The sequence below is a fragment of the Sander vitreus genome, chromosome 12, assembly GCF_031162955.1.
Source record: "Sander vitreus isolate 19-12246 chromosome 12, sanVit1, whole genome shotgun sequence".
Lineage (NCBI taxonomy): Eukaryota > Metazoa > Chordata > Actinopteri > Perciformes > Percidae > Sander > Sander vitreus.
Window position 1 is genome coordinate 31,185,736 of NC_135866.1, and position 17,458 is coordinate 31,203,193.

Consider the following 17,458-nt stretch of genomic DNA (forward strand, 5'->3'; position numbering starts at 1 on the left):
ATGTTCAGCATCAGTCAGCGTCCACTAAAAGTTGGGTTGTTGCTGCTGACAGACTCAGATTATTATTCTAAGTGTCTGACAACATTATGAAAGGATCCCTACAGAAATAGACCTTTTGAGTTAAAGAGGAAGATCCTTTTAGTTTAACATGAAACAGCCCCGAAATCACCATCACCAAACCCACCAGACTCCATGTAAATAATCAGTACTTTTAGCATGTATAGAGCCAGCATATCTCCACCAGACTCCATGTAAATAATCAGGACTTTTGGTGTGTATAGAGCCAGCATATCTCCACCAGACTCCATGTAAATAATCAGGACTTTTAGCGTGTATAGAGCCAGCATATCTCCACCAGACTCCATGTAAATAATCAGGACTTTTAGCGTGTATAGAGCCAGCATATTTCCACCAGACTCCATGTAAATAATCAGGACTTTTAGCGTGTATAGAGCCAGCATATTTCCACCAGACTCCATGTAAATAATCTGACTTTGTAGCGTGTATAGAGCCAGCATATCTCCACCAGACTCCATGTAAATAATCAGGACTTTTAGCGTGTATAGAGCCAGCATATTTCCACCAGACTCCATGTAAATAATCAGGACTTTTAGCGTGTATAGAGCCAGCATATTTCCACCAGACTCCATGTAAATAATCAGGACTTTTAGTGTGTATAGAGCCAGCATATCTCCACATGTAAATGGGTGAATTAAGGGTTTATTTCAACCAAACCAGAGTGGTGATTGTTGGAACAGTGGAAAGATGAACCAAGACGGCTTTTAATAGTTTTATTTTGTTTCTGTGGACTTTGAATGAAGTGTTTTTTACGATGATAAAAGTACTGATTATTTACATGGAGTCTGGTGAAGTTTGGTGATGGTGATTTCGGGGCTGTTTCATGTTAAACTAAAAGGATCTTACTCTTTAACTAAAAGGTCTATCTCTGTAGGGATCCTTTCCATAATGTTGTCAGACAAACTGACGTTACATTGCAGCAGTATGTTGTTAAACCCTCTGTTTTCTTCTTCTCCTCAGACCAGAATGGCGGCACTGTGGATGAGAAGCAGCTGAAACAGCTGGAGGACTCTGTGGCCGGCGCTCAGAGGGACGTGGAGGGCCGCCTGAGGCCCCGGCTCCGGGACATGGAGGCGCAGGAGGCGGCCCATCTCCGCCGGCTGGCCACCATGGACCAGGACATCACCATGATCCTGGCAGACATCACTAACCTAGAGGACATCCTGCAGGCCATCCCCAATGGCTGCTTCAACAGCCCGCCCATCGAGGAGCCCTGAGGGCCGCCCAAGTTCCTGATCCAATAGAAGAAGAACCCGTATGATTGGGCATCCAGAACGGTTCCAAACGGGTTCACAAATTATGATTATACAGCTCAACAGCTCAAAAGTGACCGCCCACTTTTTTAAGGGCTCTGGTTCCAGAAGTGTTTTCCCCCATTCAATACCTCCATTATGTTTCACTAATGGGAGAATGCCTGTGTTCCCACAAATATAAGATTTTTTCGCTAAAAATTAGGCCCTATATTCCCACAGCCTTATATTCCCACAGCCTTATATTCCCACAACCCTATGTTCCCACATTTCTAAGAATGTTTTTTATTCACTGAAAGTTAGGCCCTATGTTCCCACATTTCCTTTTTCATGAATTTGTATGACTGTATCTCCCTTTCTCCCAATTTGGTAGCCAATTACACCCAACCTATTAACCAGTAGCAATGGACTACAGATGAAATGTAACCCTAACCCTAACATAGGGCCTAATTTTAAGAAAAACCTTAGAAATGTAGGAACATAGGGCTGTGGGACAATTGGGCTGTGGGACCATAGGGCTGTGGGACCGTAGGGCTGTGGGACCATTTGGCTGTGGGACCATTTGGCTGTGGGACCATTGGGCTGTGGGAACATAGGGCTGTGGGACCATTGGGCTGTGGGACCATTGGGCTGACCCCTCACAAATAGGTGTAATTTACATGGGTGATGGGGGGCTAACCACCCCCCTAATAATCAAAACTGGCCAGTGCACTAATTGTTGTAGAAAAACTCACCAGAATGCAGGAAATAGTGTTTGGTATGCTCAAAATGTTTGAACCCAAACCCTTGGTTTCATTAAATGCTGATATAAACAGTTTTACATTTAGTTTTTCAGTGCGTTTGCCTAAATACCTGCCAGTCAAACAAAAGATTGTTTTTTTGAGTTATTTTAAAAAAAAAACAGCGAGCTTTTCAGTGATTGGCCTGCCAGTAAATTAATATATTCTTATGAAAAAGATATCTAAATTAAGAGTTTAAAAACTACTTTTTATAGAACAAAAAGTTCTGCTGTCGATCCGTCTCATAAAATAAGAAAAACCTGCATTATTGCACATAACTGATAACTTTCATAAATAATGACCCAGACGGGTTGTTAGGTATAATAAACCATATCTAACGTTAGTTTTTGATGGATACTGTGTATATGAAACTATATTGTTTGTTTGTGATGTGTGTGTGTGAATGTAAACATGTTTTATTTATAACTGTACATACAGTCCATCAGTGTTTGTATTCACTCTATTAACTGCTTTTAAATAAAACCTGAACTTTCACACGTTTCATAACTTTGATCATTATTGGGCTTTTGATATTTTCTACATGAAGTCAAATTCTGCCTAAAAAAATAAAAAAATACTTTCGGGATTTTTAAGTTTATAATTGACGTTCCAGCTGCTGCAAATCACCAATATCACCCATTTAAGTATTGCTCTTCAAGGTACAGAATCAAGGATCACAAAGAAAATAAAAACAGGACATTACTGCCAGACAGAGAGGTTGTCAGGTACGAGGGACAGAACGCCGGCGCAGACCGGAGTCGGTGGTAAATAACATTTTATTTGGACAGTGAGAGTGAGCTGGCAGTGGAGGGTGCTGGGTCTGAAGATGGATTGGGGTCTGGGCTGTGTTCCTCAGTGCAGCTGCAGACTCAATGATCCAGTGCATTGCGTGGCTGATTAAGAGCAGATGATTCTGAAGGTGGGTTATTTCTGAGGACAGATATCTTCCAGTTAGTCACCTCAGTAAACAGAGCAGACAGGTAAGTACAGAGACAAGAAACTAGACTATTACCCCGTTTACACTGTGGCGGGACAAGAATGGACCAGAATCAAATTGCAGTGAAAACCCACTAAGGTGGGCGCTTTATTTTTCTTTGTACAGCAAAATAAAGAGTGCAGCAGTGTAGCTCCCTTGTGGCGTGGCTGGTGTGCAGGGTTGGGTTAGGGCTTGGGGAACCTGCTGGGTAGGCGAGGTGCAGTAGGGGGGCTCACCGGTGAAGTTGGGCAAGGAGGGGAGAAGAGACCTCGAGTTCCAGTGGAGATTGAAGAGACATCCGGCTCCCGTTGTCCTCGGCTTGATTTATGGGCTTTCTGGGTGCAGGAAACAGAGCAGTGGTTAGCTTGAGTGGCAAACACAGACTCCCTTGCCTTAGTTGGTGTGGCTCCTTTTGTCCTGGCCTAACGAGGGCAAACGAGAGGCAGCTGGAGGCGGTGATTAGTGGTTGCCAGCCGTGCCTTGTTGTAGGCTGGCTTCTTGGCCATGTGCTTGTTTTGCCAAACACAATGGGAGACCTTTGAAGGCGTGTACCTGGCATGGCAACGATTCAGGGGCCATTTGGCCACAATATGTACATGGTTATTTTGAAAAACGGAGACATTTCCCTTCGTTTGTGCCCTTCGTTTACACGCAAACAGAGAAATCTCCTGGAAATTTGGGGCACACCACCAGATAATACTGTTGCTTTCTCATACAGACTTTACAGGAGTACTGACCTAAGTGATTTAACGTTAGAGATGAAAACACCAGCGAGTAGTTTTGGTCTACTGAAGGAACAGTCTGGTTTAGTAGTCCTAGGTCAGTGGAGATCCGATTAGACCATCGTGGCGGCTGGTCATCAGTGGAGTCAGTGATAGTGCACGGCAACACAGCGGTCTCTCCCACTGAGCGGTAGATTATCTCATACAACCATAGTCTCAACTCTACAGTGTAACTGCTAACACACTGCTGTTGGTTCATCACCAGACATCTGTAGTCTGTAATGTCTGTTGTTGTGACGTTGGATACACGAAGAGCTGATGTGTTTGTCACCACTTGGTATCTTCCTCTAACATTGTCCATCACTGATGTCGTATTGTCCCCAAAAACTCTGCTCCATGTTTCTTGCTCATATCTAGAAACCACTGGTTCTCCAAGTCTCGCTGGGATACTGCTCAAAGATATTGGAATACAAACAGTAATAGTGATGTTGTTGTCATGCGTCACGTTGCCCTCAGTCCAACACTCCTCTTGGTATGGGCCAGAATCTGAATGGGTCAGGTTGAGGATGGTGTAAGAAGAAGTATTCACCGTGCTGACAAGTCGTTTCAAGTGTTGAGGTAGTGAGGGGTTGTTGGACCAGAGGTCAGAGGTGTTCCACAGGACAAGCTTCTCCTCACCAACAGATCTGGAGATCAGGCAGGAGTTGGTGTTGTTGGGGAGGTTGAAGGTGTAAGAGTCTCTTTCCTTATGGATGATGATCAGTTCTTCTGCATGGATGTTGTTGATGAAAGCAAACAACAGGAAGGAGAGCTCTGTGACTGCAGCCATTCTGCCTACGCTCTACACCAACCCTCATCAGCAGCTGCTCTTTATCTGTTATCAAACATGACTTCTTTATCTCATCATCATGAAGTGAGACTCAGTGGTGAGGTAAACGGGAGCAGAGGAGAGACTCAGAGCTGTAGCTGAGACAAAATACAACACCTTTTACTTCATTAACTTTATAATTAAACACAGATACAGATCATCTGCAAACTGCCAAATATGGGACAGAGCCTTTCCAGCTGCTGCTCCACGACGGGGGAAGCTGCTGCCTTCACATATCAGATGTGCTCCCTCCATTTCTGTTGTTATATCTCAGATAGAGACCCATTATAACTCTCCAACCTCTCTATCTGGTCTCATCATGTCATCATTCTGGGTTTGGGAACTGCTGCTTATTGTTGGTGTTGGGATCTTCTTTTTGGGTTTTGATATTTACATTTTAATGTTCTTTTATTCATCACTTTGGTCAGATTGTGTTTAAATGAGCTCTAGAAATCAGCTTTACTTACTGAAAGTTAACATAAGAAACATTTTACAGACCCAGAGATATGTTGCTTATAATAATTAATCAGAAATCACAATCAGAACAAGTTTTATTGTTTATTAATAATGTTTATTATACAGATGATAGATTATAGATATAGACCAAGATATAATAACAAGTTTATAACACTGACAACACTGCAAGATACAACTATTATAAATGCATTAAAGACAATTCATATTCCTTCATATATAATATACAACATCATATAATCTTTAGATTTAAAGTAAAACATCTGGAAAACACACACACACACACACACACACACAAACACACACCCCCCTTCTCCCTTATCTCTGATGTGTGTATAAAGACATGTCAGCCTCTGTGGTTTTAGACTTGTGTAAAGGATGTTGACTACTGGATAGAGAGCTGATGCTGCAAACTTTCCTCTGATGATGAGATAAAGAAGTCATGTTTGATAACAGATAAAGAGCAGCTGCTGATGAGGGTTGGTGTAGAGCGTAGGCAGAATGGCTGCAGTCACAGAGCTCTCCTTCCTGTTGTTTGCTTTCATCAACAACATCCATGCAGAAGAACTGATCATCATCCATAAGGAAAGAGACTCTTACACCTTCAACCTCCCCAACAACACCAACTCCTGCCTGATCTCCAGATCTGTTGGTGAGGAGAAGCTTGTCCTGTGGAACACCTCTGACCTCTGGTCCAACAACCCCTCACTACCTCAACACTTGAAACGACTTGTCAGCACGGTGAATACTTCTTCTTACACCATCCTCAACCTGACCCATTCAGATTCTGGCCCGTACCAAGAGGAGTGTTGGACTGAGGGCAACGTGACGCATGACAACAACATCACTATTACTGTTTGTATTCCAATATCTTTGAGCAGTATCCCAGCGAGACTTGGAGAACCAGTGGTTTCTAGATATGAGCAAGAAACATGGAGCAGAGTTTTTGGGGACAATACGACATCAGTGATGGACAATGTTAGAGGAAGATACCAAGTGGTGACAAACACATCAGCTCTTCTGTATCCAACGTCACAACAACAGACATTACAGACTACAGATGTCTGGTGATGAACCAACAGCAGTGTGTTAGCAGTTACACTGTAGAGTTGAGACTATGGTTGTATGAGATAATCTACCGCTCAGTGGGAGAGACCGCTGTGTTGCCGTGCACTATCACTGACTCCACTGATGACCAGCCGCCATGATGGTCTAATGGGATCTCCACTGACCTAGGACTACTAAACCAGACTGTTCCTTCAGTAGACCAAAACTACTCGCTGGTGTTTTCATCTCTAACGCTAAATCACTTAGGTCAGTACTCCTGTAAAGTCTGTATGAGAAAGCAACAGTATTATCTGGTGGTGTGCCCCTAAATTTGGCCCCTCTGCTGTAGAGATCTCTTCTCAGAGGGAGAAGTTACTCTCAGATGCACAGATAGAGGAGAGGATAAGGTGTGCGTTTGGTTTATCAAGTCACACCGACCAAGATGATGATCTTCAGTGCGAGTCAACAGAGAGAACTGTGTTAGTGTACATGGAGCCCTTTGGGATCTACTCCACCTTCTTCAAAGTGCGATGCTCAGTGCTCAGTGTCCTGCTGCTGAGTGCTCTGTGCTGCTGTAGTCGCTGTGAACCTGAGGACACGGAGAAGAGCACAGCTTTCAGCTCACGCACACACTTAATATGCATATATGATCATTTCATCATTGGCTTTAACACAGCCTGGTATACGCTGGCTTTAACACAGCCTGGTATACGCTGGCTTTAACACAGCCTGGTATACACTGGCTTTAACACAGCCTGGTATACACTGGCTTTAACACAGCCTGGTATACACTGGCTTTAACACAGCCTGGTATACGCTGGCTTTAACACAGCCTGGTATACACTGGTTTTAAAACAAGGGATGGGACACATTCATGCAGAGAGAACATTTAAACTAAAACACAAAAGACACAGAGAGAGATTACAGAAACAACAAACAATTGATGGGAAATAAGACATAAATACCCAATGATTATTAGTATAATAATATAAAATAAGTTTTAATGTTAGAAGTGAACCCTTTGACTCTAACAGGGTGCAAATGTTCCCTTATCGCCTGGATTAGTATGTTGTGTATATATCTGTTAGGGGACATTGGTTTAATAGTTTAACATGTTGGGAATTCACTTTTTAACATTACTGTCACCTAAGAGTTTTATTATAAATAATTGTATGTGTGTCTGTGTGTGTGTGTGTGTGTGTGTGTGTGTGTGTGTGCGTGTGTGCGTGTGTGTGTGTGTGTGTGTGTGTTCCAGATGTTTTATTTTAAATCTAAAGATGATGTGATGTATATTATATATGAAGGAATATGAATAGTCTTTAATGCATTTATAATAGTTGTATGTTGCAGTGTTGTCAGTGTTATAAACTTGTTATTATATTTTACAATTTATAATCTGTATAATAAACATTATTAATAAACAATAAAACTTGTTTTGATAATTAATTATTATAAGCAACATATCTCTCGGTCTGTAAAATGTTTCTTATTTTAACTTTCAGTAAGTAAAGTTTATTTCTAGAGCTCATTTAAACACACAATCTGACCAAAGTGATGAATAAAAGACCATTAAAATGTAAATATCAAAACCCAAAAAGAAGATCCCAACACCAACAACAAGCAGCAGTTCCCAAACCCAGAATGATGACATGATGAGACCAGATAGAGAGATTAGAGAGTTATAATGGGTCTCTATCTGAGATATAACAACAGAAATGGAGGGAGCACATCTGATATGTGAAGGCAGCAGCTTCCCCCGTCGTGGAGCAGCAGCTGGAAAGGCTCTGTCCCATATTTGGCAGTTTGCAGATGATCTGTATCTGTGTTTTATTATAAAGTTAATGAAATAAAAGGTGTTGTACTTTGTCTCAGATACAGCTCTGAGTCTCTCCGTCTGCTCCCGTTTACCTCACCACTGAGTCTCACTTCATGTCCCGCCCACAACACTATCTGGTTGGTAGATGTTAGACGTGATGTCCTAAATCTTGCTCTGTTGTTCCCTACATAGTTCACTCTTTAAGAAACACTGTAGAGGGAATGGAGAGTGAGTGAATGAGGAAACAGCTCCTGTCTGGTTTCCTGTTGAGTCAGATTAGTCCCTGATGTGTCTCACCTGTTCATCATGTCTCACCTGTCTCTCGTTACGCCTCGTTACCTCCAGGATTTAGTCTGTGTGCTTACATTAACCCTTGTGTTGTCTTCCATTCAACCATGCACTTGCCGGTTGAAAACTGAAAATCAACACTTTTTCTGACGTTTTCTGTTTTTTTTTTCGCATCTTCTCACTACCATGTATAAACACCACTAACACCAACTTACTACATCCAGTTTTACACTTATTTTTGGAAGTCATGGTCAATAATCCTTATTTATAGGATATTATACCTAATTCTCGAGTTGCAAAAGCAGAAATGAATTATTTAGACTAATATTAAAGGAAGCATAATCACATAAGAGTATATGTCAACATTCTTTCGGGATTATTCTGGACGACGAGGAGTTCATATTATTGTGTCGATGAAATATTTTATTTAAGCAGCATAGGAGGGTGTTAAGAGCTTAATGTAACCAAATGTTTAAGTCATTTTAAAATCAGTAGTGAGGGCCAAATATAAAAAGTTGTTTAACTATAAATAACATTAAATTAACACACACACACACACGTTAAAAATGACACGTCATGGTTAAGAGTGCATCACAGTTTACAATCAAAAGAAGTCAGAGCAACAAAAGGCAGATTAATACAGAAAACAAGATTCTTTTTTTTTTTTAGCTACATGGCTCAACAAAAAGTTACCGACACACACCCACGCACGCACGCACACACGCACGCACGCACACAAATAAATGTACAAATCATTGCAAACTAATTCCACATTAATGAGGCGTTGATCTTCGGTACATACAGATCTGTACATTCACAGAGTGAAGAGAAAATGGACAGAAGTGGGTGATGACAGTCCCCACTATATATATATATATATATATATATATATATATACATATATATACATATATATATATTTACTTTTGGTGTTTCTTTTTTTTGCAAACACGTTCACAACAGATCATTTTCTACCAAGGAATGAACATTCATGCCAGAACCAAACTGTCTAAGCATGCAGTCTACAAAGAGCTAACAGGAGCACATGAACAAGAAAAGAAAACAACAACAACACTGCTGCTGAGGATTTGTTTTACAAAAGTTCGTCATCATCATCATCATCATCATCATCATCATCATCATGTCAAACTATTTTCAATACCTAAAATTTCAGGATGTCCTGATATAAGACAATATTGGAGTCCACTCTGTGTTCAAATCCTCCCCCCGTGTTTAAAAGTGTGTCTCAACCCGTTCTCTCTCCCAACTCGTAAAATACTGACGCTTGGTCAGAGTCTCTCAGAGCCAGATACCAACGCAAAAATCACCCTTTAGCGTCTGTACGGGACGCACCGGACAGAGCAGCAGCTCGACTTGTAAGATGACGTAGTATTAAAAGAGACAACAGTAGAGAGTAGTATGTTGAGAGACAACAGTAGAGAGTAGTATGTAGAGAGACAACAGTAGAGAGTAGTATGAAAGACAGAAAATCAGCCTAAGGAGGCAAATGCACGAGCCATAAAATGACGTCACCAACGGCTGTCATTTCCAGCGTGAAGGCACCGCAAGTTGTCGCAGCGCGTGGTCGTGCACCTCTGAATTTCTAACTTGGCGAGCGCTGCTCTTTCAGTTCATCACGGTCGGCTGGGAAGAGCAGGTTCGCCTCTACAAACATCTGTATGATTCTTCACGTACAGACCACAGAGTCAAACAGCCTTAAATCATTGGTCAGAGAGAGACACCACACCACTGGGAAAAGAAGACAGTGTTACAGGCAGACAGTCATTTAGATTTGGAGCTAAATGACTGTCCCGTTAATGATAAGAGTAGATAAATGTAATTTTTAGCGGCACGCTGGTGTTTTATCATGGATGTGTTTACTACTGTTGCTAGGCGCCCTGCTTGCCTTTACTTCTGCTCTCTTCTTCTCTACTACTTCTTGCCCATTCACAGATTATTTTGTTCGTACGCCCCCTGGTGTTTCAGAGAATACTGCAACAAACAATGCGTTGAGCATGAACCTCTCCGTGCATGCTCGTAGCGCGCACCTTCTACGAAGGCCCGCGCACGGCATCGCGTTCAAGTATTGCCAAGCCTTAACCCTAACCCACCCACGATCTTTTCCTAAACCTGTCACTTAAACATAACTCCACCCACTAACTCCACCAAAAATGTCCCGTTCTTGTGCAGCATGCCACTTAAACATACATTTTTTAAATGACTCCAAGACTCCTGACCAAGTGTGAATTAGTTGAAAGCCCCGCTGCACCTGACTGAGTAAAGGAGACTTTTTGTGTCAGAAACAAACACCAAAGGCACCTGACCAAACGTCCCTTTTTTGACGCGCTGGGAGTGAGAATGTGTTGGTTTGGAGTTAGTTTACCGGTTAGGTTATGTAAACCACAAACAGAGCCTGAAGCATCGGTACTGTTGCTATGTTTACCTGCAGGTTATTATACCTTTAGCTCGGAGGTTAAACTGTTGCCCTGAACTACGATCGGTGTGTCACTATGTACAGTTTTAGATACAGCTACAGCAGGACAGGCAATGACGAACGGTAGCTGGGAGTACTTGTTGTCAAACTCGAGATCCTCAAGTTAAACTTCCTTCAAAACATCTGACAAAATGAAAACGGGCCTCATGCAAGAACGTTTTCATTTGATTGTGAGCAAGTTTATGTTTCAACACTTTTAGATGCACTTTTACTCTCTGGGTTTCAACTTGTTTCTATTCAAATTTGGTTATCTTTCCACCACATGTACTGTATGTATGTCTATTTATGTGTTTTATGCTTGTATACATATGCTTTTGTCTTTGTAAAGCAAGTGCAAAACATGTTTGCTTTTTAAGTGCTTTATAAATGAAATAAATTGAATTTGAAAACCTGAAACTCTACGTTAGCTGTTAATACCTTTTCTGAAAAAGGTATAAAACAACTTTAATATCAGTGCTTCAGACTATGAGGTCACCCCACGAACATACTGGATTTACAAAGAGAAGATTTACGACAAAGGTTTTATCGGCAAAATATTCGACATTTTGTCGGGACATAACATTGGACGCCATGAGAAATGGCTTCAGGTATATTAACGATGAATCTTCCAGGCACGCTAAAGTTAGTCTTGGTGTTCCACAAGGCTCTGTGCTTGGCCCAATTGTTTTCACCTTATATATATGCTTTCTTTAGGCAGTATAATCAGTAAACACTATAAACGTTCACTGTTATGTTATGCAGATGATACCCATTTATATCTATCAATTAAGCCAGAAAAAACTAAACAGTTTAACTTCAAGCATTAGTCTGTAAAGTACAGAGTGGGGTCTAGACCGACTCTATCTGTGAAGTGTCCTGAGATAACTTCTCTATGATTTGACACTTTAAATTAAACTAAATTGCAAACTTTCTGGCGCACAAAACATCTTCGGAGCAACTTTAACCACGTTAAACAACTAAGTTGGACAACTATGACCTGGACACGTTGTTTTGGGAGAGAAAGGACCACTTATTTATTTCAAACATAAAAGAGAACACTATAAAGTATTGGGGGGAAAAAAGACTTTTTCTTACGAATCTGTTTGTACGAGCGGATCTTGCATGAGGCCCAATAACCCTGCAGATAAAAGTCAAGGGCGACTTAATTAAAGGTGGTCTGAAGCCTTTTTGTCTCTCATCCGAGAAAATTCTTCAGTTCCGACTGAATGAACAAAGCGGTTTTGATCATCTTGACAACGACCACAGAGAGGTTAAATAGCTGGGTTTCCCAACCGTTCGCTGAAGAAGTCTCTGGAATGAGAGACGAAAAACCCTCAGAGCACCTTTAAAAAAGTCTGGTTGCCCTTGATTTGAACCCTTCCCAGGATAACTATGACATGGACAAGTTGTTTTGGGAGAGAAAAGACCACTTGTTTATTTCATACATATAAAAGAGAAGACTATAAATTGGGGGCAATTTGGGAATTTCAAACTTTTACTTACGAATCTGTCAGTACGATTGGTTCTTGCGTGAGGCCCAATAACCCTGTCGCCTTTTAGCTAAATGCTACCCTGATACAGAAGTTTTTTTTCCCATCAGACCCTGGTACACTGAGCATGCCTGGTTGTGTGTCATGCAACCCCAAACTTTTAAGAAAGACATAACAAACAGAGAAAACACTGCTGTTACCACTGCAGTGAAAATACATTGATGACACCCCTGCAGCCCTTAAAGATGACCTCCATACTTGCTCACCAACTCCCCAATCTCATCCCAAAATTGCTGCCACCCACCCTGGCCCCCTCCCTGATGGTAACGTCATGACACAGACAGAAGTAGGGACACTAATGCTCCGGTTTGGAAAAGCTCAAAGAAGAGTATATGTTTGACACAGAAGACAAAGAAGGACGTTTTGGGGTTTCTTTGCAGGCAGGTTGTTGTGTCTATCCAGAGGCGTTGATGTAGAGCTGACTTTGTAGGATGTAGTCAATGACGGGCTGACTCAGGTAGTCCACAACATGGCCGTCACCGTGCTGCAGGGCCAGTCTGATGGATGGGGTGAGGAAGGGACATACATTCACTCAGTTTTTACATTTTACATTTAACCTGCTAAACTCTTCATCACTGTCCTATATCAAACATGTATCTCCAAACATCAACATTACATGAGCCAAAAAAAACGTGTTTTCAGCTTCATGGCATCTTTCAGCTAACCCGTTGGGCCCATAAACGTATTCTCAAACAACGGTTTGTATTATATCTTACAAAATATGACGGTCCTATTTAACGTTGTAAAACTGCATTAAAGTTTAGAGGGATCTTTGTCCCTTTCAGTTGTCATTCGGGTTGAACCATTTTACAGCATTTGGTTATTTATGTACAAAACTCAAGAACATATATTTGTAAAGAGGACTTTCTACAAGCTAAAAGCCAGTGCCTGAATTGGTCCAAAAAAGGTGTCGGTACCCTAATTCAGCAGTTGCATGACATGATCATTGCATGTATATATATATATATATATAAATATATAAATATATATATATATATATATATATATATATATATATATATATATATATATATATGCTTCCTTTAGGCAGTATAATCAGTAAACACTATAAACTGTCACTGTTATGTTATGCAGATGATACCCGTTTATATCTATCTATCAAGCCAGAAAAAACTAAACTTAACTAAACTAAAACTAAACTTCAATCATCAGTCTGTAAATTACAGAGTGGGGTCTAGACCGACTCTATCTGTGAAGTGTCCTGAGAAAACTTCTCTATGATTTGACAATTTAAATCAAACTGAATTGAAAACTTTCCGGGGCACGAAACATCTTTGGAGCACCTTTAACCAAGTCAAGTTGGTTAAAGGTGTTTATCATTCCACAAACTGTACACAAGGAAATTGGTAGTTGAAATGTGTACTTGCAAATCCCTCATTTTGCACACACAGCAAACATGCATTTTAAGGGTGTGAAGCTGGGGGGCCATGATAGGGCTGACACCTTCTCCAGCTGTCAGTCCAACTCCATACTTGCTACATATGGTGACTTGAACCAGCGACTCTATGGTTCCTAAGCTAAGTCCCCATAGACTGAGCTACATCCGCCCCAGTATGGCTTAAGGATCATTCCATCGGGGCTACATGGGGGTGCTTTCTGATTTTCAAATGCGTGCATGTTAGAAATAGGACCGACGCCTATTTTTCACACGACACGCAAGCGTGTTGGAAGCGTTTCCAGGCAAAATAGAATACGAAAAGATGTTTATATGTCATTTTGACACGAATACATTTCATAAATTACATTTTGATGTTTGAAAGTCTCCAGGTTTTGACATAAATGCAGATATAAATGTAATTAAAAAAAAATAATAATTAAAGATTTTCAAATATTGCACCTGCTGTCAATACAGAACGAAATATTCTGTAGCCTATTTTGCCGTAAATACTGCCGACGTCGCTATTATTTCATTTTATCAATGGGAAACATACGTGTACAGACAAGGCTAGCAGCAGCAGCGCCGCGTCAGACACGTTTCTGGTGTGCAAAGACACAGAAAACGCCACGCAGCTGACACGCCACGCTTACGCCACGCAGCCAGTGTGCAAGAGGCCTTATCCCCACCTGCTCTTGGTTGAGCTGACGATGGACATCGGGTGGCTCATCCCGTCTTTCACCACGGTGATGTTGTCCTGAAAACAAAACAGATATGAGATGAGGCAAAGAAGATGGACGTTTCTCTTCCTTACAGGGTAAACCAGCCAGAGTTTAACTGTGATACTAACCTTGAACTTGCGGAGAATGGAGGAGTGATTCATGATCTTCTCTGTGTCGGCTCCATCACGAGGAACAACCACGATCCCAAAATCCCCCACGATCACCTCCATCTGATATCCACAGAAACACAACCGTCAGTCACTCTGCAGGCAGCGCTATGCAGCAGTCTGAAGGAATAACACCGGCATTCATAACAAAAAGCTGGACTGAATCAATTTTGCCACTGACAGGCTCAGATTATTATTCTAAGTGTCTGACAACATTATGGGATGGATCCCTACAGAGATAGACCTTTTAGTTAAAGAGTAAGATCCTTTTAGTTTAACAAGAAACAGCCCTGAAATCACCATCACCAAACCCACCAGACTCCATGTAAATAATCAGGACTTTTAGCGTGTATAGAGCCAGCATATCTCCACCAGACTCCATGTAAATAATCAGGACTTTTAGCGTGTATAGAGCCAGCATATCTCCACCAGACTCCATGTAAATAATCAGGACTTTTAGCGTGTATAGAGCCAGCATATCTCCACATGTAAATAGGTGAATTAAGGGTTTATTTCAACCAAACCAGAGTGGTGATTGTTGGAACAGTGGAAAGATGAACCAAGATGGCTTTTGATAGTTTTATTTAGTTTCTGTCCACTTTGAATGAAGTGTGTTTTACGATGATAAAAGTCCTGATTATTTACATGGAGTCTGGTGGGTTTGGTGATGGTGAGTTCGGGGCTGTTTCATGTTAAACAAAAAGGATCTTACTCTTTAAGAAAAATGTCTATCTCTGTAGGGATCCTTTCTATAATGTTGTCAGACACTCAATTACATCATTCAAACCCTTGGATTCCTTCACTGTCTCTTGCTAACAGCTAGCATTCATATTAGCATGATGTTTCGCTCGTTAGCAGTGTGAGAGAAGAATAACGCTGCATGCTAACACTTTCTTTTTGCAGGTGTTTTCCTTTGTCATGGCCATCGAAATGACCTGTCGGGTTATTAGAATGGCATTCAAAGGAAATAGAGAAGGGGCGGGGCTACATGTTGGGTAGGGGGCGGGGCTACAGTGTGCTTACATCACTGTCCTTCCACAGGCCAGGGATGCAGAAGGACTCCAGGAGATCACTGCCACACAGGAGCAAGATGCGTAACTCTACAGACGACAAACAGGCAGGAGGAAAGAGACACGTTCTCAGTAAACTACAAGTTTACCGGATACAAACAAACCAGAAGGAGGCCAGACACAGCAGGAAGGAAAACCAGAGGACACGACACAAGAGTCTGTTCAGGTTCACAGAGACGACTCACCGATCTCCTCGTATCTCATGGCGGTGCCCAGGTTCGCGTTTTCATCTGACAACAATGAAACAGAATACAAATGGGATTCAATAATACATCTTCAGTGTTGACAGGAAAGGGACAGGGTGAGAATAATTACATACTTTTCAATTAAACAACTTTAAAAAGGTATTATATCTGAATAAGTCTTGCATTGCCAGCCCAGGTCTGACTAGTCCACCCAGCATTCCTGGATGGGAGTAAAACCTGCTCTGGTTTATTGGCATTTCTTTAAACCAATCACAATCGTCTTGGGCGGAGCTAAGCGCCGGATGGAGCCAAGGTCCATCCATCCATCCATCTTCATCCGCTTATGCGGGGTCGGGTCGCGGGGGTAGCAGCTCCAGCAGGGGACCCCAAACTTCCCTTTCCCGGGCCACATTAACCAGCTCCGACTGGGGGATCCCGAGGCGTTCCCAGGCCAGGTTAGAGATATAATCCCTCCACCTAGTCCTGGGTCTCCCCCGAGGCCTCCTCCCAGCTGGACGTGCCTGGAACACCTCCCTAGGGAGGCGCCCAGGGGGCATCCTTACCAGATGCCCGAACCACCTCAACTGGCTCCTTTCGACGTGAAGGAGCAGCGGCTCTACTCCGAGCTCCTCACGGATAACTGAGCTTCTCACCCTATCTCTAAGGGAGACGCCAGCCCCCCTCCTGAGGAAACCCATTTCGGCCGCTTGTACCCTGGATCTTGTTCTTTCGGTCATGACCCAGCCTTCATGACCACAGGTGAGGGTAGGAACAAAAACTGACCGGTAGATTGAGAGCTTTGCCTTCTGGCTCAGCTCTCTTTTCGTCACAACGGTGCGATAAATTGAATGTAATACCGCCAAGGTGCCTCTGCTAAATGTAGCTCAGCGTAAATTCTTTCAGGAAGACCTAACCTTTTATCAATGCTCTCTTCTTAAATCAATCAGCTGTTGGAGGCGCTCACCTTCCCGTTAAACCAATCAGAATCAGCCACGAATTCCAAGGGCCAATCACAGCCTCACAACCCTGCTTTAAATCTGTTCTCTCCCTGTGCTATCAGCTGTCGTTTCAGGCAAAGCGTACAACCCTCCACCTCCAGTCATCGTCTTTCTCCAGCTGACCGCTCTGGAGCCTCTTTCGTTCTGGTCTTCGGGCTCCTTCTCCGCAACCACCAGTGTCTGGATTCCATCATATGATGGTTCTCTACCCCTATAAGAAAACTATTAGTATAAACGATGGAGTCTAATCTCCTAAGACTCTGTGCTTATGTAAAATAAACCTTTGCATATCTGCAAACAAGTCTCTCCTGATTGGAATAGCCTCAGGAAGGTTGTTTTGGTGGAACATGTGTACTTTCAACAGAAAGCTCAGATTGGACAGATAGTCTAGCTAGCTGTCTGGATTTACCCTGCAGAGATCTGAGGAGCAGTTAACCATAGTCCTCACAAATCCACCGGAGGTTAGACCGCCAACACAGAGACAGAGGAAGAAGACGGAGATCCAGCCGAAAAGAAGGACATCCGGCAAGAACTTCCGGATCTGATACTTCTTATTACCTTCTTATTACAATACTTCTTCCACCACTGGAACTTGTTTC

At 42.2% G+C, this 17,458-nt stretch overlaps 2 protein-coding genes across 2 annotated transcripts in view; one reads left to right on the plus strand and one right to left on the minus strand.

Annotated features, from left to right (window-relative positions):
* The window catches only part of lamc2 (laminin, gamma 2), a 28,297-nt gene extending 26,867 nt beyond the window's left edge, over positions 1–1,430 (plus strand). The window contains exon 21 of the mRNA XM_078265176.1: positions 1,039–1,430. Within this exon, the coding sequence (XP_078121302.1) occupies positions 1,039–1,295 (257 nt within the window). The 3' untranslated portion in view covers positions 1,296–1,430. The remainder of the gene's footprint in view (positions 1–1,038) is intronic.
* An 8,781-nt stretch (positions 1,431–10,211) lies between these two features.
* Positions 10,212–17,458, minus strand: part of LOC144527217 (nicotinamide/nicotinic acid mononucleotide adenylyltransferase 2-like) — a 13,170-nt gene continuing 5,923 nt past the window's right edge. Inside the window, exons 6-10 of the mRNA XM_078265177.1 lie at positions 15,862–15,906; positions 15,630–15,706; positions 14,568–14,669; positions 14,407–14,474; positions 10,212–12,818 (exon numbers count right to left, since the gene is read on the minus strand). Of these exons, the coding sequence (XP_078121303.1) occupies positions 12,716–12,818; positions 14,407–14,474; positions 14,568–14,669; positions 15,630–15,706; positions 15,862–15,906 (395 nt within the window). The 3' untranslated portion in view covers positions 10,212–12,715. The remainder of the gene's footprint in view (positions 12,819–14,406; positions 14,475–14,567; positions 14,670–15,629; positions 15,707–15,861; positions 15,907–17,458) is intronic.